The sequence below is a fragment of the Oncorhynchus nerka genome, linkage group LG2 (assembly GCF_034236695.1).
Source record: "Oncorhynchus nerka isolate Pitt River linkage group LG2, Oner_Uvic_2.0, whole genome shotgun sequence".
Classification (NCBI taxonomy): Eukaryota; Metazoa; Chordata; class Actinopteri; order Salmoniformes; family Salmonidae; genus Oncorhynchus; species Oncorhynchus nerka.
Genome location: NC_088397.1, coordinates 24,220,131 through 24,243,893, shown reverse-complemented (window position 1 = coordinate 24,243,893; position 23,763 = coordinate 24,220,131). Strand labels below are relative to the sequence as shown.

General features: G+C 44.4%; 1 protein-coding gene across 1 annotated transcript in view; it reads right to left on the bottom strand.

Moving 5' to 3' along the window:
- The window catches only part of LOC115144575 (potassium voltage-gated channel subfamily H member 7-like), a 121,912-nt gene extending 98,742 nt beyond the window's left edge, over window positions 1-23,170 (bottom strand). Inside the window, exons 1-3 of the mRNA XM_065025006.1 lie at window positions 22,749-23,170; window positions 21,845-22,075; window positions 6,890-7,045 (exon numbers count right to left, since the gene is read on the bottom strand). Of these exons, the coding sequence (XP_064881078.1) occupies window positions 6,890-7,045; window positions 21,845-22,075; window positions 22,749-22,824 (463 nt within the window). The 5' untranslated portion in view covers window positions 22,825-23,170. The remainder of the gene's footprint in view (window positions 1-6,889; window positions 7,046-21,844; window positions 22,076-22,748) is intronic.
- Window positions 23,171-23,763: the final 593 nt, after the last annotated feature.

Genomic DNA, 23,763 nt, shown 5'->3' with positions numbered 1-23,763 from the left:
GCAGTTAACCCACTGTTCCTAGGCTGTCACTGAAAATAAGAATCTGTTCTTAACTGACTTGCCTAGTTAAATAAAGGTTCAATAAAAATATATCTCCACCAATAACCTTTTTGGAACCCTTTTTTCTAAGAGTGTAGAAGTCAATGTCTTCAGAAGCACCCCAGGGGTGAATGAATAGTACTTCAACATCACATGGATATGCCCATAACATTGAATGGCCGCCCCTGTACCTTCGCTCCTCTCAACAAGTAATGGAAACATTTCCTTGACATCTCCACCCTTACGACACAAAGCCAAAGAGACACGACTGACCACCGGCAATACATTTGATTGGCTCTCAAACCATCCAAACATCAATGCCATTATTGGGTCCATACCAAGCACCATTTCCAGCAACCCTGATCAAAACAAAGAGAAAACCGACTAAGACGGGGTGTGAAATTAGACTATGGTTGACCAACACACCACGAAGCAGCAATACATACTGTAGCAGCAGCACCTAATGCATGGCCGAGCACTCCCTGGGTCAAGCTAAGGCCACAGCATCATTCTCTCTCTGACTCCCTCGCTGAGCCCTTACGTCATTTGTGTGCATGGGGCTTAATCAATGTTCATGTAGGAGCATTTCTGCATGGCTAACCCGACGTAAGCAGGTGTAAAAGAAACGCCTGAACTGCTTTTCTTTCTTTCTGGCAGGTCAAGAAAAAATTGACTGTCGGGGGAGGTTCTTTTCTGCACTGTTGAACCAATCCAGTAAATGTGGAGGAGTTGAGATGGAGCGTTCCCTTGTTAACTTACGAAAGCGGAAGACGTATCACAGGCTCTCTTTCCATTGCATCCGGTTTTTGCCCTAAACCACAGAGGGTGATGCGTAACAGAATTCTGTATTGGACCAGGTCTAATTGTGGTCTTTAATTATGCAGGGACCGCTATGAGTCATGACCATCATCTATCTGCTAACAGAAGAAAAGGAACAATTCTTCTGGAAGAATGAGGAAAAAATGATGTCCTGAAATGTGCAAGGGCTAAATGTTCCAACCTAAATCGCCAAAGTGCGAAAACGATAATTTCCCTGTACCAGTTTAAAGAGGCTTTTAGAGAAGGAGAGAGCCAAGGTAGGTGAGCAGAGCAAGACTCCACCTTGTAAATGAATCAGTCTGACAGCAGCATTCACACTGCTGAGCTGTTTAGAAATTCATGTTTTTAGGCCTGAATCGTTGTTTTCATGCTCCGTTCAATTATGGGATTGCCCGCCCCACACTTTTGGCAGAGGTGCTTTTGAGGAACTGGGAGTGAGACCCTTATAAGAACAGCCGATATAAAAATATTCTTTCTCCAAAATTATATTTCTCCTGTCTGAACCGACATACATAAAATAAATCAAAATACTAGAGAGCATAACAGAGCTACAGAGGATCAATAGCGTCTAACAAATAGCTGGGGATTACGTTTTATCACAAGCACTTACAGTTGGGAAGGCTGCAATTTGGGCTGCACGTGTGCCAAATAAAGAACAGCTTGTTGCGTTGTGGCCAAAATCCTCCTTTGAAGGATTTTGGAACCTCTTACCCTGGCACTTGACTGTTAAACTAATGGGTACACAAGCAATGGCTGCCAGTCCTGACTTGAATGGGAACTGCCATCTATGGATTATATTTCTATGGTTGGTTGCAGCTGTAAATTAGCCTTTTGCAAATTTCAAAATACTTCATTTCAAAATTTGAAAGCAAATGCCTACTGCTGAAAAGAGAAGACTAATCTGAAGCTAACAAAAAAAATCATTTTCAACAATTAAGTGATTCTGAGAAAACAGCGCTATTTTTCAAAGTAGCTTATCTGAGAAATTGGTACGAGAGCATAGGCCATCACAGATGAGTAGCCAATGCTTAATCTTTATAATTGGAAACAGTGCCTTTGGCACCTTGACTTTTTCCACATTTTGTTACATTACAGCCTTATTTTAAAATGTATATATATTTTTTAAATCATTCAAAATCTAAACACAATATCCCAAAATGACAAAGCAAAAATAGGTTTTTAGACTCTTTGACCTGAATATACACGTCTGGAGAAAACCTGGCACCATCCCTATGGTGAAGCATGGTGGTGGTGGCAGCATCATGCTATGGGGATGTTTATCAGAAGCAAGGACTGGGAGACTAGTCAGGATCGAGGCAAAATGAACAGAGCAAAGTACAGAGAGATCCTTAATGCTCCAGAGTGATCAGGACCTCAGACTGGGATGAAGTTTCAGGATGTCCTTGAGTGCCCCAGTCAGAGCCCGGACTTGAACCCGATCGAACATATCTGGAGAGACCTGAAAATAGCTGTGCAGCAACGCTCCCCATCCAACCTGACAGAGCTCGAGAGGATCTGCAGAGAAGAATGAGAGAAACTCCCTAAATACAGGTGTGCCAAGCTTGTAGCATCCTACCCAAGAAGACTCGAGGATGTAATCACTGCCAAAGGTGCTTCAACAAAGTACTGAGTAAAGGGTCTGAATACTTATGTAAATGTGATATTTCATTATTTATTTATTTTCTTCTAAATGAGCAAAAATGTCTAAAACCTGTTTTCGCTTTGTCATTATGGGGTATTGTGTGTAGCTTGATGAGGGACGTTGAAAAAATATATATTTTAGAATAAGCCTGTAACCTTATAAAATGTGGAAAAAGTCATGGTTCTAAAAACTTTCTCAAAGGCTGTATGCCATATCAAATACGATTAGGGAAAACACGCAGGACAAGTGACTGGGAAGATTTTAACTTATCGGACATTTGATACATTTACCGGTCAATCATTTGCATTGGTTGCGTAACCGATTAGGGCATCCACCCATGCAGCCAGCACCATCAATAAACAAGGGATTTTGGTCAAATGAGTTACATTTACATGTCTATAACAAATGACAAAAACACTATTCCTTGTGTTCTGATGTGTAACATGTGCAAAACTTTATAGCCTATTGTTTAATTGGTTTTTACTTTCCTAAATACAATAATTGTCAACTTCACGGTTCAGCTGAGAGTGAGAGAGAGAGAGAGAGAGGAGAGAGAGAGAGAGAGAGAGATGGAGGGGGCATGCTATGACACCAGTCAGTCAGCCGGTGCACACTGCCTTCATGTCTTAGGCCTACAGTATAATAAGCTAATAGCCACACCACACCAAACCTTCACAAACATTTCTAAACTTTATTAAGGTCATATCAAAAGTGCAGTAAGTCAGGCCATCGTTTATAGGGAAAATACGAGCAGGATATTATGTCGCGGCAAGCACATCATACAGTTGGAACTTCATTTGGCCAAAGAAAATGACTCGACGGAATGAACCAAAAACCTTGTGAACTGGTTTAAACCACAAACATTATTGAACAGGCTATATTGCAGCATTTCAAAGAAAACCTAGTGCCTTCCGTAACCAACAAATTAAAGCAATATATATTTTACAAATGGCTTACTTATAACCTATCTTAAACTAAATACGGAGCATACATTTAAAAAGACAGATCGAACTTAATTTATCCAAAGAAAATGTTTCAACAGAATGAAACAAAACATATTTAGCATATTTAAAGAACAGGTTTAGATTAATAAATAGGCCTACTATAATAACAATGATGTACAATAATAATAATAATAAACAAATAATTATAGATATGAAAAAAATAATTGAAGTTCCAAAATTGCATCCTACAGTACCTGAATAGTGAGGTGTGTGATAAAAAGTGTTCTGCTAATATCATGTAAATTATGTAGAACTGCATGAAACTGCATTTCCATGTGTGGAAATCCTAAAAACCTGTCTGCTCAACTGTATGCCACTACGCAAATACGATTATAGAAACACGCAAACACACTCTCTCTCTCTCTCTCTCTCTCTCTCTCTCTCTCTCTCTCTCTCTCTCTCTCTCAAGCACTAAAGCCTGTAAGGGCCTCCAATTACTCTGATTTAAGGAATGACCTCTCTCTGGGTCTGTGGGGGCCATTTTACTTGTCAATGCCTGAAGAGGAAGCAATGAGAGCAAGTACAGCACCACTGGGAAGCATTAGAGAGAGACAGCCCTGCCAAGCCGAGGAATAACTGTGGGTGTACAGTAGTTCACAAGGTCAAGTGAGTGGTGAACACATGATGGGACTACTGTAGATCCGGGGATGACAAAAAACAAAGGCCAAGTGTCTTTCATACAAACCGGACATTTGATTTTGTTAATCTACACCAGACGCGTTCGTAACACGTCGGTTAAAATATGAAAACTGTAACCCAACTATATTAATTTGGGGCCATGTCAAAACATTTAGCTAGTTGCTGTAGCATACGAACATTGGGTAGATACAAACATTATTGGGCACAGACAACAGTACAAAGGGCAAGAAGGTAGAGATAACAATGCATCACGCAAAGTAGCCACAACAGTCAGTAAGAGTGTCCATGATTGAGTCTTTGACTGAAGAAATTGAGGTAAAACTGTCCCGTTTGTGACACGGGCGTCGTAAGAAGTAGACCAAAGCGCAGCGTGGTGAGGTACATTTTCTTTTTATTTGAATAATGTCTCTAACAAAAACAATAAACAATACAAAATGACCGTGAAGCTTACAGGGGTATAGTGCCACTAACAAAAGTCAACTACCCACAATCAAAGGAGGAAAAAAGGGCTACCTAAGTATGATTCCCAATCAGAGACAACGATAGACAGCTGTCCCTGATTAAGAACCATACCCGGCCAGAACATAGAAACAAAGAAACATAGAAAACAAAACATAGAATGCCCACCCCACATCACACCCTGACCTAACCAAATAGAAAAATAAAACAGATCTCTAAGGTCAGAGCGTGACAGTACCCCCCCCCCCCAAATGTGCAGACTCCGGCCGCAAAACCTGAACCTATAGGGGAGGGTCCGGGTGGGAATCTATCCGCGGTGGTGGCTCTGGTGCGGGATGTAGACCCCGCTCCACCTCTGGCTCACCCCGCTTTGGTGGCTCCTCTGGTGTGGGGACCCTCGCCGCCGACCCCGGACTGGGGACCCTCGCTGCTGGCCCCGGACTGGGGACCCTCGCTGCGGGCCCCGGACTGGGCACCCTCATTGCGGGCCCCGGACTGGGCACCCTCGTTGCGGGCCCCGGACTGGGCACCCTCGTTGCGGGCCCCGGACTGGGCACCCTCGTTGCGGGCCCCGGACTGGGCACTCTCGTTGCCCAGTCCAGATCATCACTGGAGACTTTGTGCCTTGGTTCTACACTGGAGGCTTCGTGCCATGGATCATCACTGAAGTCTTTGTGCCATGGATCATCACTGGAGGCTTCTTGCCATGGATCATCACTGGACTGGAGAGACACACAGGAGGCTCTGGGAGCGGGCACAGGATACACTGGGCCGTGGAGGCGCACTGGAGGTCTCGAGCGTAGAGCCTGCACAACCTGTCCTGGCTGGATGGTGACTTTGGCCCGGCATGTGCGGAGTGGGCTGTGCAGACGTACCGGAGACACAGTGCGCAGAGCCGGCGCAGGATATCCTGGGCCGTAGAGCCATATGCGCTGAACCGGCACCCTCCGACCTGGCTGTATGCCCACTCTAGCCAGGCCGATTCGGGGAGCTGGAAGGTAGCGCACCGGGCTGTGAACGTGCACTGGAGACACCGTGCGCTCCACCGCATAACACGGTGCCTGACCAGTACGACGCTCGCCACGGTAAGCACGGGGAGTTGGCTCAGGTTTCCAACACTTTGTCCAAATACATTTTGGGGGGGGCTGCCTCTCAGGCTTCCTTGCTAGCCGTGTTCCCTCGTAACGATGGGCCCCTTTACCAGCTGCCTCCGCCTTCCTGGCTGCTTCCACCTGTTCCCATGGAAGGCGATCCCTTCCGGTCAGGATCTCCTCCCATGTCCAGGATCCTTTGCTGTGCAGAATGTCATCTCATGTCCAGTCCTCCTTTTTACCAAGCTGCTTGGTCCTTTTGTGGTGGGTAGTTCTGTCACGGGTGTCGTAAGAAGTAGACCAAAGCGCAGCGTGGTGAGCGTGCATTTTCTATTTATTTGAATAATTGAATAAGACAGCTGTCCCTGATTGAGAACCATACCCGGCCAGAACATAGAAACAAAGAAACATAGAAAACAAAACATAGAATGCCCACCCCAGATCACACCCTGTCCTAACCAAATAGAGAAATAAAACGGCTCTCTAAGGTCAGGGCGTGACAGTTTGATTGTTTGTTGCAGCTCGTTGCAGTCGCTAGCTACAGCGAACTGAAAAGAGGAGCGACCCAGGGATGTGTGTGCTTTGGGGACCTTTAACAGAATGTGACTGGCAGAACGGGTGTTGTATGTGGAGGATGAGTGCTGCAGTAGATATCTCAGATAGGGGGGAGTGAGGCCTAAGAGGGTTTTATAAATAAACATTAACCAGTGGGTCTTGCGGCGGGTATGCAGAGATGTCCAGTTTACAGAAGAGTATAGAGTGCAGTGATGTGTCCTATAAGGAGCATTGGTGGCAAATCTGATGGCCGTACGGTAAAGAACATCTAGCTGCTCGAGAGCACCCTTACCTGCCGATCTATAAATCACATCTCCGTAATCTGGCATGGGTAGGATCTGAATCAGGGTTAGTTTTCATAATGTCTTTTAGCATACTCACTTCAGCACCTGGCTTTAAACTAGCCAAGGGGAAACGGTATGAAACTGTACTCATTAAGGGAACTTGAAAGACTTGAAAGAGTAATGTTCCAATCCATTGTTTAGTTTTCCTTCGGATATACTACTGTGTTACTCCTGTACAGCCACTACACTGCGTGTAGAGTGTCAGAGACATTCAGTCCCTTTTCTGGTAAAGTTTCATTTGAATGTAGGGTTGTTTAGCCGACTGAGCTAAAGCCTAGGCGTTGACAGGTTACTCACTTGGTTCAGCTTTGGCAGGAGACGTGTGGTTGAGTCCCTCCAGAGAGTCACTGCTGTCCTCCTCTAGGATGTAGTCAAAGTTGAGGATGAACATCATGACCATGCCCTCCTCGTTCTTCACTGGGATGATGTGGGTGTTACACAGGAAGTCAGAGCCTACGGGACAGAAAAAAGAGACACAGGTTTCACACTAGAGTTGATGCTCATTGACATTTAGATATCTTTGTCCAAATAGGATTGTTTAGATAAAGGAAGGTGGGGATAAAAGAGAACAAATGGAAAGGTCAAGAGAGAAATGTTTCTGGTGTGTGATCTCAAATATGTGATCTCAAATTTTGAAAAAACGTCCTCATTTGGCAAACATTGTGTTATTCCAAACTAAAGGCATTCAATTATTATCAGAAGTATGTTGAGGCTGGTAAAACATTATCACTGTTAACATTATACTATTATAGATTCTCATTGTCAAATGCATTCAGTCTTCCTCCCTGATTCTTTGTCCCTTCCTGTGGATGAGCGATCACTAAAACCCCAAAATGGATTGTGTTAATACCAATTATGGTTCGCTGCAATCAGCCTAATCCCTGTCTCATTAACGACATTTAAGTCATCGCCGGGACTCAAATAAACGAGACGACGTCATCCCTTAAAGTGTAATTAACATGTGTTAATGTTCCCCCTTCATCACAAGGCAGCATCGCCCCCAGAGTTAGTGGTGGTGTGTGATCGATGCCCAGTGGGCAGGATATGGCCGGCGCATCCCGTATGAAAAAGGAAAACGATGCACTTAAAACACTCTCTGGGTTAAATTGAGATTGAAATGGCAGACAATAACACTAAAATAGTCCCACAGGTGTATTTCAAGCACACTGAAAACCCTGAATGTGCATTGCAAATGATAAGCCATGCAGGACTTGTACGCTTTTGCATTGGCCACAGTGTCAAAATGAAGGAGGGACACTGAGAGATGAGAGTGAAGACAAATAGATTTTGTTCAACATATCCTCTGCCTACAATGGAGGTGGAACCTCTGTCATTACTGTGATGGCCTGTGTCATATGTTTTATATATAGATCACATGGCATCTCTTCTCTTAAAGTGCTTCTTCTCTCTCAAACAGATCAAAGTCTTGCTGTCACCGCCAGCCTATTAATAGCTCGGCATGGTCCCACGGGACAACCAGCCCTGCCAGTTTTACACCATGAAAAACACACATTACCGCCAGGAAACACACACATTTACATTTCAGCAGACTCTTATTCAGAGCGACTCACAGTAGTGAGTGCATACATTCTAATACTGGTCCCCTGTGGGAATCGATCCCACAACCCTGGTGCTGCAAGCGCCATGCTCTACCAACTGAGCTACAAACACATACACACTTACCACACCAACAAACACACACTACCCTGCCTCCTCCTGTCTCTGTCACCAAACAACAACACCAGCGACCGACCAACCGTCCGTTTGTCCTCCCCTCACTGGGGCTTCATAATCTATTTGGGGCCCCAGAATTCTATAGGCCCTAATAGTAAGTCAGTGCCAGCAATATTGGACAGAGCCATAAATTAAAGGGGGAACAGGATTTACTGTTATTTCGGCGGGTAGCGTTTGTACAGTATAAATGAATGTGTAAGACGGGTGTGTGTGGAGGCTGGGGTGTTTGTGGAGGCTGGGGTGTGTATTGAAGCTGGGGTGTTACGGAGGCTGGGGTGTGTATGGAGACTGGGGTGTGTGTGGAGGATGGGGTGTGTATGGAGACTGGGGTGTGTGTGGAGGATGGGGTGTGTATGGAGGCCGGGATGTGTATGGAGGCCGGGGTGTGTGTGGAGGCTGGGGTGTGTGTGGCGGCTGAGGTGGTATGGACGCTGGGGTGTGTGGAAGCTGGGGTGTGTGTGGAGGCTGGGGTGTGTGTGGAGGCTGGGATGTGTATGGGGGCTGGGATGTGTATGGAGGCTGGGGTGTGTGGAAGCTGGGGTGTGTGTGGAGGCTGGGGTGTGTGTGGAGGCTGGGATGTGTATGGAGGCTGGGGTGTGTGTGTTGTGAGGGTGTGATTATAATGATCATGCTTTATAAACATTTCATCGTGTAATCTGGACTGACCTTGATGACACTAGATTTGCATGTCTGTCTTTGCATGTGGGTGTGCTTCTGTGTATGTCTGAGTGTGGCTCTGCGTTGTGGCGTGTGTGGGTTAAATCAATCTCTCTCAAGTTCAAATTATTCAAATGAGAGTTATTATCACGAAGGAGTCATGAATGGAGCAATCCCATATGTAGCACTGCAGAAATCCCATATCAATCACGGGTTACAAATGCATGCAAAATACAAGCACACTCTATCCATCCATTCATCCATCTATCTATCTATCTATCTATCTATCTATCTATCTATCTATCTATCTATCTATCTATCTATCTATCTATCTATCTATCTATCTATCTATCTATCTGTCTCAGTCCCTCTTCCTTTCCCAGCCCTATCTTCATCTACCTCTCTATCCCTCCTTCTCTCTCTCTCTCTCTCTCTCTCTCTCTCTCTCTCTCTCTCTCTCTCGCTCTCTCTGTGATGTAAGAAATAAGATATCCACTCAGCCTCTCTTCAGGAAGACACCTGATGTATTATAAACAGACTGATCAAAAGATCACCGCAGGTGCTGATGCTAATTTCTGCTTTCCGCCTACATATTCAGTCTCAACAGCAGATCTGATCATATTCAGTCTCAACACACACACACACACACACACACACACACACACACACACACACACACACACACACACACACACACACACACACACACACACAGCCTACCAGTGGCATTAATTATGCAGATGTTCCCTGTCCAACTAAATGTAATAGGCCGCGATGAAGCTGATTTACATGGTGCTATGTAATGGTAGAACACACCTGCAAACACAATACATCACTGAGGAAGACATGGGCCAGCATTCATGAAGCGTCTCAGAGTAGGAGCACTGATCTACAATCAGGTCCTGTCTGTCTGTAAACACAATACATCACTGAGGAAGACATGGGCCAGCATTCATGAAGCGTCTCAGAGTAGGAGCACTGATCTACGATCAGGTCCTGTCTGTCTGTAAACACAATACATCACTGAGGAAGACATGGGCCAGCATTCATGAAGCGTCTCAGAGTAGGAGCACTGATCTACGATCAGGTCCTCTCTGTCTGTCCAATCTTGTGAAAATGGGCGCTGGTCTTTACAGTATTGTACCTAGTGGGTATTTCTGTATACAGTAACATACAACCGCAGTATTGGAAACTTACTATATTAGAATTGTCTATCTTGTTAACTTAAAGAATAACATGAACATATTTTTTTGATTCAAGTAATGATTTAGCATTTGAACGATTTAACGTTATTCCTCCCCCTACAATCTCTTTCCTCTTCTGAGTCAGAGGATGGGGCTGAAATCAGCTGTTTCCAGCTACAATAGTCATTTACAACATGTCTAGCTAGTGATGGCCAAATGTTATGGCTATACATGCCACAGCAGGTGTAAATGACAGGAAGAGAGAAAAGACCATGTGTTTTTATTCAAATGACATTGACGGTAGTTAATTTAAAAGCACCAATGATCTCACAAATTCAAGATACATTTTGATGTTTGTTCAACTGCAGCATTCGCCACATTGAGAAAAGTTCAGGAAAAGGACGATTCCTAATCATTTATGTTATTTCTCCTATCCCAGTCATGTTTCCGACGTCTAGTTGAAACTGCTACTGTAGTGACTGAAGCCTTGAAATCCATTTGATGAACAACAAGGGGTTTGGGAGTGTGATCCTTCATTCTGAGTTGAAAGGTTGTGTGTGTGTGTGTGTGTGTGTGTGTGTGTGTGTATGTGTGTGTGTGTGTGTGTGTGTGTGTGTGTGTGTGTGTGTGTGTGTGTGTGTGTGTGTGTGTGAATACACAACAAAGTGTCCTATGTGTGCTTACTGCTCATAATTAATTATAGCATTTGGGGAAATTTCCGTTTCAAGATGCTGGAAAATGTCCTTAGATTCTATTTCCACTATCAATAATTAAAACAATGGTGTTCATCAAGAGGCTCCATCTCAGCAGCTGAAGCACACAGACAGTCAGTCCCTGGTCCCTTTAAGACACAATCATCAACCCTGTCAAGTCATCTTCTCTCTCTCTCTCTCCCTCTCTCTCTCTCTCTCTCTCTCTCTCTCTCTCTCTGACTCTCTGTCTCGCTGACTCTCTGTCTCTCTCTCTCTATCTCTCTGTCTGTCTGTCAGTCTCTCTCTCTGTCCCCCCCCTTCGCTCCCTCTCCCCCTCCATCTCTGCCAGTTCCACAGCTTTTACCATCTACACTACAGTACAACAACCCACCTAGGAGATAATTGCGTATGGATAGTTCTTGACAGATGGTTCCATAGATAGGTATATACTGTGAATTTCCCTGCAGTGGGAGTCATTTTAGATTGCCCTCTCAGAGGACAGGGACGGTGGTGGGAAGTTAGAGTAGCGGGAGGTAGGGAAGTGACACTGATGAGAGCTGAGGCGTGCAGCAATAGGGGAGCTAGCTGATGGTTGGTACCGTATTGGCCTGAGGGCAGAAACCACAGTAGAAGCTAATTCCTGACAGCTGTCAGTGCAGGGGAGAAGGAGAGAGCTGTTTCAGGAGCTGCTCAGGACGAGATTATTTCACCTCCGTGGTGAAAATTGCAGTCCCTCTTCTAGTTGATCTGTGCACTGTAGAGTACCGCACTTCAATCCAAGTTGTCGTCGGGATTAGACATTTTTAAGGCAATTGACAAGGAAAGGAGGAAGGAGAATCCACATGCTGCTTGGTCCTTTTTCATCTGTGTATCATTTCCTACTCCAGCACCCACATGTTGGATGTGCATGTTCTTCCTTCTCTTCAATTGTCAAAGCTTCCTTAATGGTCGACTAGACTCTTTCCGCCCACCTTCAGAGAGAGAGAGAGAGAGAGAGAAAGAGAGAGAGAGACACTCAAGCAGCCCATGGAGGCTCCAGAAATGTAATCCTCCCTCCAGGGGACATTTAAAAACATAAAGAGAGGAGAGCAACTGATCCTGGAGGGAAGGGAAAGCGTTACTCTACCCCAGGGTTTCCCCTATGACCTAACTCCATTAGGCGGGCCCCTCCCATGCAGCTCTGTGTCCTTGCTCTGGTTTGTATTCGCTAATGCACAATGTAGCAAAACGCTTCGCAACGAAAAAACAAGCGTTTGTTATTGGACCGGTTCAGGTAGTTGCTCCCTGTTTCTGTCCATTTTTCTTTAGTTTGGTGCCCGGTGAATACGACCCTGTTCATGTCCTGAATGGATTGATGAGGTGATGCTACTTTTGTTTTGTTCATCTGTTGGATGCATCCAGCACCATACAGTGTCCCTGCAATCGCAAATGGTCGACTTGTCTAGAAAACCATGGAGAGTGATTGAAGGCTCAGTGGGTTTTGGAAAGAGCCACGCTCCGAACGGAGCAAGAAATACACAGAGCATACAAAATATTAAGAACCTGACATAGACTGACCAGGTGAATCCAGAGTATACAAAACATTAAGAACCTGACATAGACTGACCAGGTGAATCCAGGGTATACAAAACATTAAGAACCTGACATAGACTGACCAGGTGAATCCAGAGTATACAAAACATTAAGAACCTGACATAGACTGACCAGGTGAATCCAGAGTATACAAAACATTAAGAACCTGACATAGACTGACCAGGTGAATCCAGGGTATACAAAACATTAAGAACCTGACATAGACTGACCAGGTGAATCCAGAGTATACAAAACATTAAGAACCTGACATAGACTGACCAGGTGAATCCAGGGGAAGGCCATGATCCCTTATTGATGTCACTGGTTAAATCCACTTCAATCAGTCTAGATGAAGGGGAGGGGACAGGTTAAAGAATCATTTTAAAGCCTTGAGACAATTGAGACATGGATTGTGTTTTTGTGCCATTCCCGAAGGTGAATGGGCAAGACAGAATATTTAAGTGCCTTTGAACAGGGTATGGTAGTAGGTGGCAGGTGCACCGGTTTGTGTCAAGAACTGCAACGCTGCTGGGTTTTTCACTCTCAACAGTTTCCCTTGTGTATCAAGAATGGTCCACCACCCAAAGGACATCCAGCCAACTTGACACAACTGTGGGAAGCATTGGAGTCAACATGGGCCAGCAACTCAATATTAGGAAGGTGTTCCCAATGTCTGGTATACTCAGTGTATACATCATCACACTCCAGACAAAATTAGACTAGACATATGCTGGTGCTACATAGGCATTGCATAAAGCTACCATCGTCTTTGAAAAGAGACTGATTTACACTCGAGTAGGCTTCAACATACTACATGCTCATTTCAGAATTTGACAGATGTTGAAATGTAGAGAACACCTGCAGGAAATGTGTTGGCAGCTAGCTGTTTGTACCTAACACATACACACATACAGTATCTTGTTCATTCGATGTCACTTCTTCACCGTTTGTCCAAACTTTCAAGTAGGGAGAGTCTATGGCCGTGTCCGAATACCCGCACTTGTCCGTGTGTTTAGTCCACGTTTTGAGTCCCGAGCACCGAGACACGGTTATCATACAGCACATAGCTTTCCTTTGGAGAGCAAAGCCTAAAGCAGATTCAAATGGACAGAAACGAGGAGAAATAGCAAGCAGTAAATGTCAGCGTTTTGCCAATGCAAATGTGCTTTGATAATCTGGGCGTCAACTCTAATTGAGAAGAATGGCAGAAATGATGAAGTGATGAAATAGGTCGGGGTGCCCGGGGCGTTCTCTTATGGCATTGGAGGGTTGGCTGATTTGATCTCTGTCAAAGGCCGTCCTTGGGCTGGGCTACAGTGTGGATGCCAGCTTGGCATTTAGCATTAGTAATGGACTGGTGAGTTCCTGTGAGGCAAGCCCAGGGTTGGGTAGGTTACTTTCTAAATGTAATCCGTTACAGTTACTAGTTACCTGTCCAAAATTGTAATCAGTAACGTAACTTTTGGACTCCCCAAAGTCAGTAACATAATCTGATTCCATTCAAAAAAGCTTGCCCAGAGAAGACAAGGTGAGCACTACCATCAGTCCTGTGTCATGCCAACAGGAAAGCATCCTAAGACCATTCATGTGTGGGGTTGCTTCTCAGCCAAGCGAGTGAGCTCACTCACAATTTTGCCTAAGAACACAGCCATGAATAAAGAATGGTACCAACACATCCCCGAGAGCAACTTCTCCCAACCATCCAGGAACAGTTCGGTGACGAACAATGCCTTTTCCAGCATGATGGAGCACCTTGCCATAAGGCAAAAGTGATAACTAAGTGGCTCGGGGAACAAACATCAATATTTTGGGTCCAAGGCCAGGAAGCTCCCCAGACCTTAATCACATTGAGAACTTGTGGCCAATCCTCAAGAGGCGGGTGGACAAACAAAAACCCGGAGATTCTGACAAACTCCAAGCATTGATTGTGCAAGAATGGGCTGCCATCAGTCAGGATGTGGCCCAGAAGTTAATTGACAGCATGCCAGGGCGGATGCCAGGGCGGATTGCAGAGGTCTTGAAAAAGAAATATTGACTCTGCATCAACTTCATGTAATTGTCAATAAAAGCCTTAGACACGTATGAAATGTTTGTAATTATACTTCAGTATTCCATAGTAACATCTGACAAAAATATCTAAAGACACTGAAGCAGCAAACTTGTGGAAATTAATATTTGTGTTATTCTCAAAACTTTTGGCCACAACTGTACACCTACGCCTATATGCATTTCACTGACAACCCTAAGGGGAGATATCTAAGCTCATTTGGAAATATTGATTTCCATATGTAGAATATATATCGAAATGGAGAGTGAATAACCTACAAAATATTTATATTTTCCCTGTCAATATGTCGTTTGGCTGATCTTCTTTGACGGTAGCTTGCTGGGCAGGGTGTTGTTTTGCAGGGATCTGGTGCACTGCTAGGATCTGGATAAGATAGCCTCTAGGACTGTAGCCATATGGGGAGAGGATGGAGGGAAAATAGGAGGAGAGAAAAGAGGGGGGAGGGAGGGAAGAGAGAGGAGGAGAGAGAAGGGGGAAGAATACCGCCTGCCTGGCTGGCTACTTTGTTTGCTGCTTGGAGGCCGTTGTAATGCCATCAAGTCAGTCAATCAGTCAGTCAATCAGTCAGTTAGTCAAAGCAATACATCAATTTAGTTCCTGTTCAGAAGTAACACACCTGTTTCAAAAATACAACAAATCAACAAGGATCTCATTCATTGATTCAGATGTTTAAAAGCCTGGACACCCTGCCCTACATCCATCCATACTCAACCAGGCATGGCATCTCTTAGGGTAGAGTTCTGCATCAGGTCGGATACCCATGGTTCCCCGCGGGTGACATTTGTGGAGATAGAATATAGGAGTGTCTACAGATGTAAGATCTTAATTTGATCACCCTGTTGCAGGATAACTTTCTTCTAGTGTATTTCTGGTTAAAAAAAGACTTCTTAAAGTTTGTCATTTTCACTTTGAAAACTTTTTTTTTATCAACCCCTACAAAAATGTCCATTAATTATAATCCACATAATAATTCACATTCCCTGTAACTGCTGGATTATTTTCCTGCTGGAGCAAACTGGCTTAAATTAAGATCCTACATCTGTATATAGTGTCTTACACGGGCATGGCCCTATGTAGGCTACCCTATGGCTAAGTCTTAGGCATATCCAGTATCACAACTAGGGTACTAATGACAATTAACAGAATTAAGAACAGAATTCTCAACTTCTTTTGACAAAATGTCTCATTGAATGTCCCATAATCCCTTGAACAGCTCAAACAGCACGACTCAGCAATCTGCACATCTCATGAGAATGGAATTGACAATCGTCATGGCTACAGTGAGCTCCAGTGCTTCAGGTGCTGGTAGAGACATGCCATGATAGATTAGAGAAGAGGACAAGAGAATATATGTTGGCTGGTTCCATCCTCCATCTGTTGCTATGACAACACTATGCGGTAACTCTGTGACTAAAACAATCTCTGGTTTAGGGGTACATGAGGAGGGGGAGGGGCACAATAGGCAAGAGAGGAATTCATTGTGAAATTTAACTGATTTCCAAATGGCCATGCAAAGACACAACGGAAACTTTGCACCAAAGGAAGTAGCCTGAAATAAATGATTTTACTGTTTCATTCTACATTAGGCCTACATTGTACACACAATGTAGGGAGTGGTTATATTTGTCCTGTTTCACACAATGTATTGTCATACATAACTAACCAATGCAAGAGTTTGCTTATTGCTTCAACATGCAAGCTGCCTGCTCTCCGACACACCTACCAACAGGCTAGGAAGTCATAAACCTTGACGGTCGTGCAAATCGAACGGGTGCACAAGGAAAACCTATCCACAACATCACAGCTATTCATCCCTGTCATATTGTACGCTATATATACAAAATTATGTGGACAGCTCTTCAAATTAGTAGATTTCAGCCACACCCTTTGCTGACAGGTGTATAAAATCAAGCACACAGCCTTGCAATCTCCATAGACAAACATTGGCAGTAGAATGGCCTTACTCAAGAGCTCAGTGAGTTTCAATGTGGCACCATCATGGGATGCCACATTTCCAAAAAGTCAGTTTGTCAAATTTCTGCTCTGCTAGAGCTGCCTCGAATACTGTAAGTGCTGCTATTGTGAAGTGGAAACGTCTAGGAGCAACAACGGCTCAGCAGCAAAGTGGTAGGCCACACAATCTCACAGAACAGGACTGCTGAGTGCTGAATTGTATAGCGCGTAAAAATCATCTGTCCTCGGTTGCAACACTCACTACCTAGTTCTAAACTGCCTCTGGAAGCAACGTCAGCACAATAACTGTTCGTCGGGAGCTTCATCATGCCAAGCGTCGGCTGGAGTGGTGTAAAGCTCGTCAGCATTGAACTCTGGAGCAGTAGAAACGAGTTCTCACGATTCACCATCTGGCAGTCCGACAGACAAATCTGGGTTTGGTGGATGCCAGGAGAACTCAACCTGCCCGAATGCATATATGTCAACTGTAAAGTTTGGTGGATGATGAATAATGGTATGGGGCTCTTTTTCATGGTTTGGTTTAGGCCCCTTAGTTCCAGTGAAGGGAGATCTTAAGCATACAATGACGATTCTGTGCTTCCAACTTTGTGGAAACAGTTTGGGGAAAGGCCCTTTCCTGTTTCAGCATGACAGGGGGGGGCAGAGAGTGGGGAGAGAGAGAGAGAGAGAGAGAGAGAGAGAGAGAGAGAGAGAGAGAGAGAGACAGAGATAGCTGGTGCCAGGCTCATCTATAATTGAGACAGGCTGCTCAGAGGAGCTTGGACTAAATTCAAGAGGGTGTCCCCGTGATGGAAATATCCATCCAATATTAAGCAGCACCTGAATTCTCCTCCCTCCCACTCACTGTATCTCTCTCTCCCAGTATCCCTCTCTATATTATCCCTCCCTCCCTCGTTCCTTTCTCCATCTCTCTCCATCTCCTCCCTCCCTTTCTCCTTCTCTGTCCCTCTTTCTTCCTCCCGTATTTCAATCTCTTTTGCTTCAGTAGCATATGCACTGTTGGTGACATTACCTCAGTCTTCTCTCCTGATTCCGTGAGACTGTGGAACCTGATATTTGACTACAGGCCATACTGCAGAGAGATGATCTTGTTTGCACAGCAAATCCACATAAAAATGACATTCCACTCTCTGCGCTCGAAAGTCATTCAATTCAATAGATGGCTTTATGCACATATCATCGCTCGTATCACCACTCATAATTCCAGATGGGTTAGGTCGGAGTGGGTTTATAGCCCTTTTATCTTTGAGGAAATTTGCATACTACTGCAGGTTGGTACTTTGTCATTCCAATGGTGACAGAGAGCTTCGCTTCATGCTATTTAGATGTGTTCAGTGCCTATGGCGGAAACCCAGAGTGAATGATAGGGACTTTAATGTAGCCAATGAATGCAAATTGTTGTCTCACTGATATTATAAGTACCAAACAAAACTGAACAAAGACAATAACTAAACAAATTGAACGTAAATATATGCATACACCCCCACGTGCACGCACGCACGCACGCACGCACGCACGCACGCACGCACGCACGCACGCACACGCACACACACACACACACACACACACACACACACACACACACACACACACACACACACACACACACACACACACACACACACACACACACACACACACACACACACACACACACACACACACACACACAGAGGGATAGAGGGACAGAGTTATATTTCTCAAGTGTGTAGGATTAGCCCAATGGCAGATTTACTCAGAAATACAGAAATACTATGCTTCATGGGGTAGTCAATGTAATGTTTCATTTTGAAAATGCCACTGATTGGAACGAGTCATTATTGTGGCACCTACAGATCTAGACAGACAGCGCAACAGAGAGAGAGAGAGAGAGAGAGAGAGAGAGAGAGGGGGGAGAGCAAGCAGAGAGAGAGCAGAGAGCAGAAAGAGAGAGTATGGAGAGAGAAAGAGAGCAGAGAGAGCGAGAGAGAGAGGGAGAGAGAGAGGGAGTAAAAGTGAGAATTTGTGTTGAATCATGTATGCAAAACACTGAAATTCTACAGTCACTAACTCGTCGGTCCTCTCCCTCTCTGTTTACCTAATGTGTATGTATTTGGGCCTGTCTGACCCTCTGGTCTAGATGGAATGTTGACTTACTCTCGTGTGTGTCACCCTCGTGACCTGCCCAGCACACAATAAAAATATGGGCCCAAAAAACCCTATGGGCCCTCGTCAAAAGTAGTGCACTAAATGAGGAATAAGGAGTCATTTGGGATGCCACACAGCATGTATGGGTTTCTCCACTCACCCGATCCCCACAGTCTGCTCTGCGTAATAGAGGTTAAGGCTGTGTGATTATTCCATTTGAATATGTGAATACGTTGAGAAATTCAAATCCAAATTGAGAAAACACACACACACACACACACACACACACACACACACACACACACACACACACACACACACACACACACACACACACACAGAGCGACGACTGCATTCAATTGAATAGAAGTGTCTGCATGTAGTAAGATAGGTTGAGATGAAGCATTTGTAAAAACAGGATATTGTTGTGTGACAGAATTTCACGACTGTCATTACACTACTTCGGCAGAGTGAGAGACAGGGAAGGAGAACAGAATAGAACTCTACAGTGAGCGTTCATCAGACCAATCGGAAACATGGATGGATGTGAAGATTGCAAAAGGATCCCATCGCAGCACAGAGGCATCAAGCTCTGGTTTCCTCTTGATTACATTTAAAAAAGGGACCGAATCGGAACGAATGAAGTCACCACCGACACGCACACGCACTACAAGATGTATAGTGATCACAACGAGATTGTCTTGTTCCATCTCCAAGAGAACAAGCCACCTGCATGGCCTTAAGTGTGTTTTGTTGTTGTAGTATCCAGGACAAACCGAGACAGCAGGGAACTGAAAGACACAACTGAAATGTGCCACTTTGGGTGGTACATTTGAAAGAAGTCAAGGTTGATAGCATAATACAGATGGTGTTAAGATCGTTACAACATTGCATCCCACTCGGCACCTCTATGCTGTATGACGCGAGGCAAGCAGCCATTTTGGATCCTTGAATGCACAGCCGTTCCGAGCGAGAGGCATACCTCACTTACTAAAGGACAACGCCATACCTAATGTCTGATGTAAGCACAGGAAATGGTTCGGGGAGGACTTTGTTCTGTAACTTTATAATAGAACCAAGCTATAAAAGGAACACCAAAGGTTCACCAAAAGGACAAGATGTCAACTCATAATAGATTAATCTGCCTGACAAAACTCTGCTGAGGCAAGAAAATCCTTCACAGGCTGTAAAGGACAGAAACAGGCTCTAAGGGCCAGGGGATTACTGTAAATTGGAGGAGATTGGCCTGCAGGCTCCAAGTGGTCCATCGGGGCATCCAACTAAATGACCAATCACCCATGTCACAATCACATCTCCCTCGCCAATACAATATCAGAGAGAAATCTGATTTCAGAAATGTATTTATTTATTTTACCCTTATTTTTACCAGGTAAATTGACTGAGAACACATTCTCATTTACAGCAACGACCTGGAGAATATCTAAAGGGGAGATTAGGAGGGATGAATGAGCTAATTGGACGCTGGGGATGATTAGGTGGTCATGATCATACATCCTCTTTTGAAAAATTCCATCAAGTGTACCTAGACCTGTTTTTGGAAAGGTTGTAATTTCCTGATGTTCCTCAGGGGCTTTTTGTTCACTCTGATTGGCTCCCCAGTGGGTGGGCCTGTGTCCACCCAGGCCCACCCATGCCTACGTCCTTGAAGTGCATACCAATGTCATGTCGTTTTACCAATACTTTACCCAAAATATGAGTATATTATAATGTAACGCTTATGATCAAATCAATTGTTATAAGGAGGTGAAAATCCTATCTGTGTTATGAGAGGTTTGTGACCCTCCCTAGAAAGATGGCTCATGGTCTGATTCCCAAATAGCACCATATTCCCTACTTGTGTACTACTTTTGACCACAGCCCTATGGGTCCTGGTCAAAAGTAGTGCACTATATAGGGAAAAAGGATCTATTTGGAACGCAACTTACAGATTCAGGAAGTTTAGACCGGGAGGTAATTAGAGCCTTACAGCTCCAGCAACAATAATGAGGACCCCTCTCTCTCTACCCCTCCAATCTTTCTTTTCATCCCTTCATCCCATCTCTAGGGGGCGGCCTGGCCAGTGAAAGATAGCAGGACAGACACTATTGATTTATTCTCCCAACACGGCAGGTTTGAAGATCAATGCAACATGAAGGTATTTGTGTCCTCATTAAGCGATCGATGCCTGTGAGGCCTCTCCTATGTTGGAAAAACATACTACCGAGACGGTCCATTCAGAAGCATTGGAGCACTGATATGAGTTTGTGGTAATGATGTGTTTATTACCAGGGCCACTTCACATCCCAGGTATTCATCCACACCTCTGTCGAGCTAAATCACTTTATCAGACCCCCAGACTATGTCCTGGCTTAGTAACAGTACAAGTCCTCTCTTTCTTCCACATTATACCTCCGTCATCCATCTCTCCAGTACTGTCCTCCACCCTACCTGTCCACATCCCCCTATCCACATGCAGCGTTCTCGCCAGGATTTCTTTAACAAGGTGAAAATGTCCCGTCAGCACACAGCAAACCACATTTCATGACCAGTCACCAACTTTAACCCGGCTTCAACCAGCTCTTATAAAACCGTTCAGCCCTTGTAGGTGGAAATGTCAGCCAGGCCAGTGATTACATACACCTTGACCATGACGCAACCGCTACAAGCTTAGTCATCTGGACAGGAAGGAATATCATCGTTAGAGGGCATCCGCACGCACCCTGGGTGACCCTGGTTATTGGATATGGGAGAGGTGGTTTAAACTTTCACTCTGCCACTCGCTAAGCATGTGAAAACCCATCAAAACAATAGCAGCTGTCATGCCAACTCATAATCTCCATGGAAAATTCAGAAGCGGCTTAAACTAAACGACTCATTCAATTATATGTCACCTTTTTATGTATTAAAATGTTCCATTTTGTATACAGTGAATGGAGATGCAATTATCTTCACAAACCGATACTGTTTTTCTACTTCAAAAGCTCTAGACAGAAACCCCCCTATCTGAGCGCCACTAAAGGAGATGTCATACATACACTGTAAGTGTTTTTGTTCAACACAAATTACCCACTGAAGTGTTTACTTCAGACACCCAGAAAAGCCCAGTGTCAAGCCAAGCCCATTCCGTTACCTCTCTCTCCTGCATTATTCTGTCACTATTCACTGACCCATATTTTGCTTCAAATTTCTCATATAAATGCAAAAGCATGAGCCCAGTGGGGAGGACTCTGTACTCTGTACTCACCATCCTTGCGGTGGTAGGTGATCTCCACCTTGCGCTCCTCAGACCCCATCAGAGCCTGGGCTACCTGGGCGATGGCATGCCTGTGGGTGAACTCTCCGTGGAGGAAGTCGCATGTGCACGGCCTCTGCATCACATCCGCCCGCGAGAAGCCGGTCATCTCACAGAAGCCGTCGTTGCAGTAGATGATGGCGCAGTTCTGAACCCGGGCATTGGCTATAATGAATTTCTTATCTGTGAAGGTATAGAAGGGTGTATGATCATAGTGGGGAAGAATGGGATGGTTAACACATTCATGGTAGCATCAGAGGTATGTGAGATAATACCACTCTGCATGATGCTTTATATACAGTAGAAAATGTACACTGTATTATAAATCACAAAATGTACAGATGATCAATTAAACATTTCTCTTTCAGTCTTATCATGACTAAGGGTGCATTGTTTCAGTATTTGTTAATGGAGGTGTGTGCTTCATTCCTCTTGATTAATGTTCATGCCATAGCCATACTATAAAACAGAGAGATCCACATTGAATAACTGGCACATAACCATCTGACTATAACCATTTCAAATGTGGGAGTATGTCTGTTGTTTGGATACTACTTATTGCCATGTAATCTTGTGGAGAAACATAAGTTGTTGCTACTTCGAAGTACCTTAAACAATGCTCAATGATATCCCATATTTAAATGATTTTAACCTCAACTCTCCCACTTCTAAAGTATCACAAGCACAACAATAGCAGCTCTACTCTTACTGATTGTTTAAAAAAATGTGTTTTCGAAATTCCAATATTCAGATAAAAACAATGTGTGCGCAAAGCAAGGCAAATACATTTTCCCAACAAAATGAATATTATGAATTTTAAGATACATTATTGTAAAAACACAAAGATAATACTCACTTTGTCCCTCAAATTTCTTTATAATTATCCCCAAAAAGGTGTTTTGTGGCGCAACATGACCTCTCCGAACAGGCATGATTATTGCCAAAAATGCGAAAGATTCCGCTGTCCAAGTAGGAACGCACCTTTCTTTCTCCTGAGACTCAAGTTGTAGTGGCTCCAACCGCTAAAGCCTGAATGTCTCCCCGTTGTCTACACTCATCCTTAGGAAATCTCCCCCTCTTAGCTCTTCCGACCTTTTCCTTATTTCAACATAAATATGGTCCGACTGGGGCACATTTTGAAGCATTCAAAGTCCACTTTGCTCGCATTGACTCTGTAGTAAAAGGTTGTTGCACAGCGTAGTTTCTCCAACATTTCAAAATTATCATGTGAGGGACCCTGCCGCCGCTCTAAAAGCGTTGCGCTCGCTGCTACTGCTGCTGTTGTGGAGAATAGACTGATGCTGCTGTGCCTCCGACAGTGACGTTACCCCGCTCAGGCTGCGCTCAGCTCATGCACCTCGCGCTCAGCTCAATCAAGGCTGTGGAGGAAATCGTATATCCATGCGTTGAGAAGGAGCTATGCGTGACGCCAGGCCAGGGCAATAAAGGTGTATCGTCTATTTTTACATTGACCCATGGGAAACACGTGAGTTTATGTCTCCCGTTGACTGTGGCATTCCTGTAACTGCCAATGCATAGAATGCATAAGATGACTGCAAGATGACTGTTGTTTATCAGATACAGAAAAGGATACAGTTCCACAAATGAATCAGTGGAAACAGGCAACAGTACTAATGATTATATCAAGTTACAGAGAGGGGAGAATGTTGCAGATGCTGTTCCCTGTCCATGGTGCTGAAGTTGTCGTAACAAAACTCCTTTTTGAACTACTATGTCAAGTTCATTTTTATTCCCCCACCCCACACACGCACTCCCTCTGAAAAACATCTGTCTCAGAATCTCTGCACAACCTCACCATCAATCTGGCCAACTGAGAAAACAATACAATAGCCAGGCTGCAGGGGAAGATA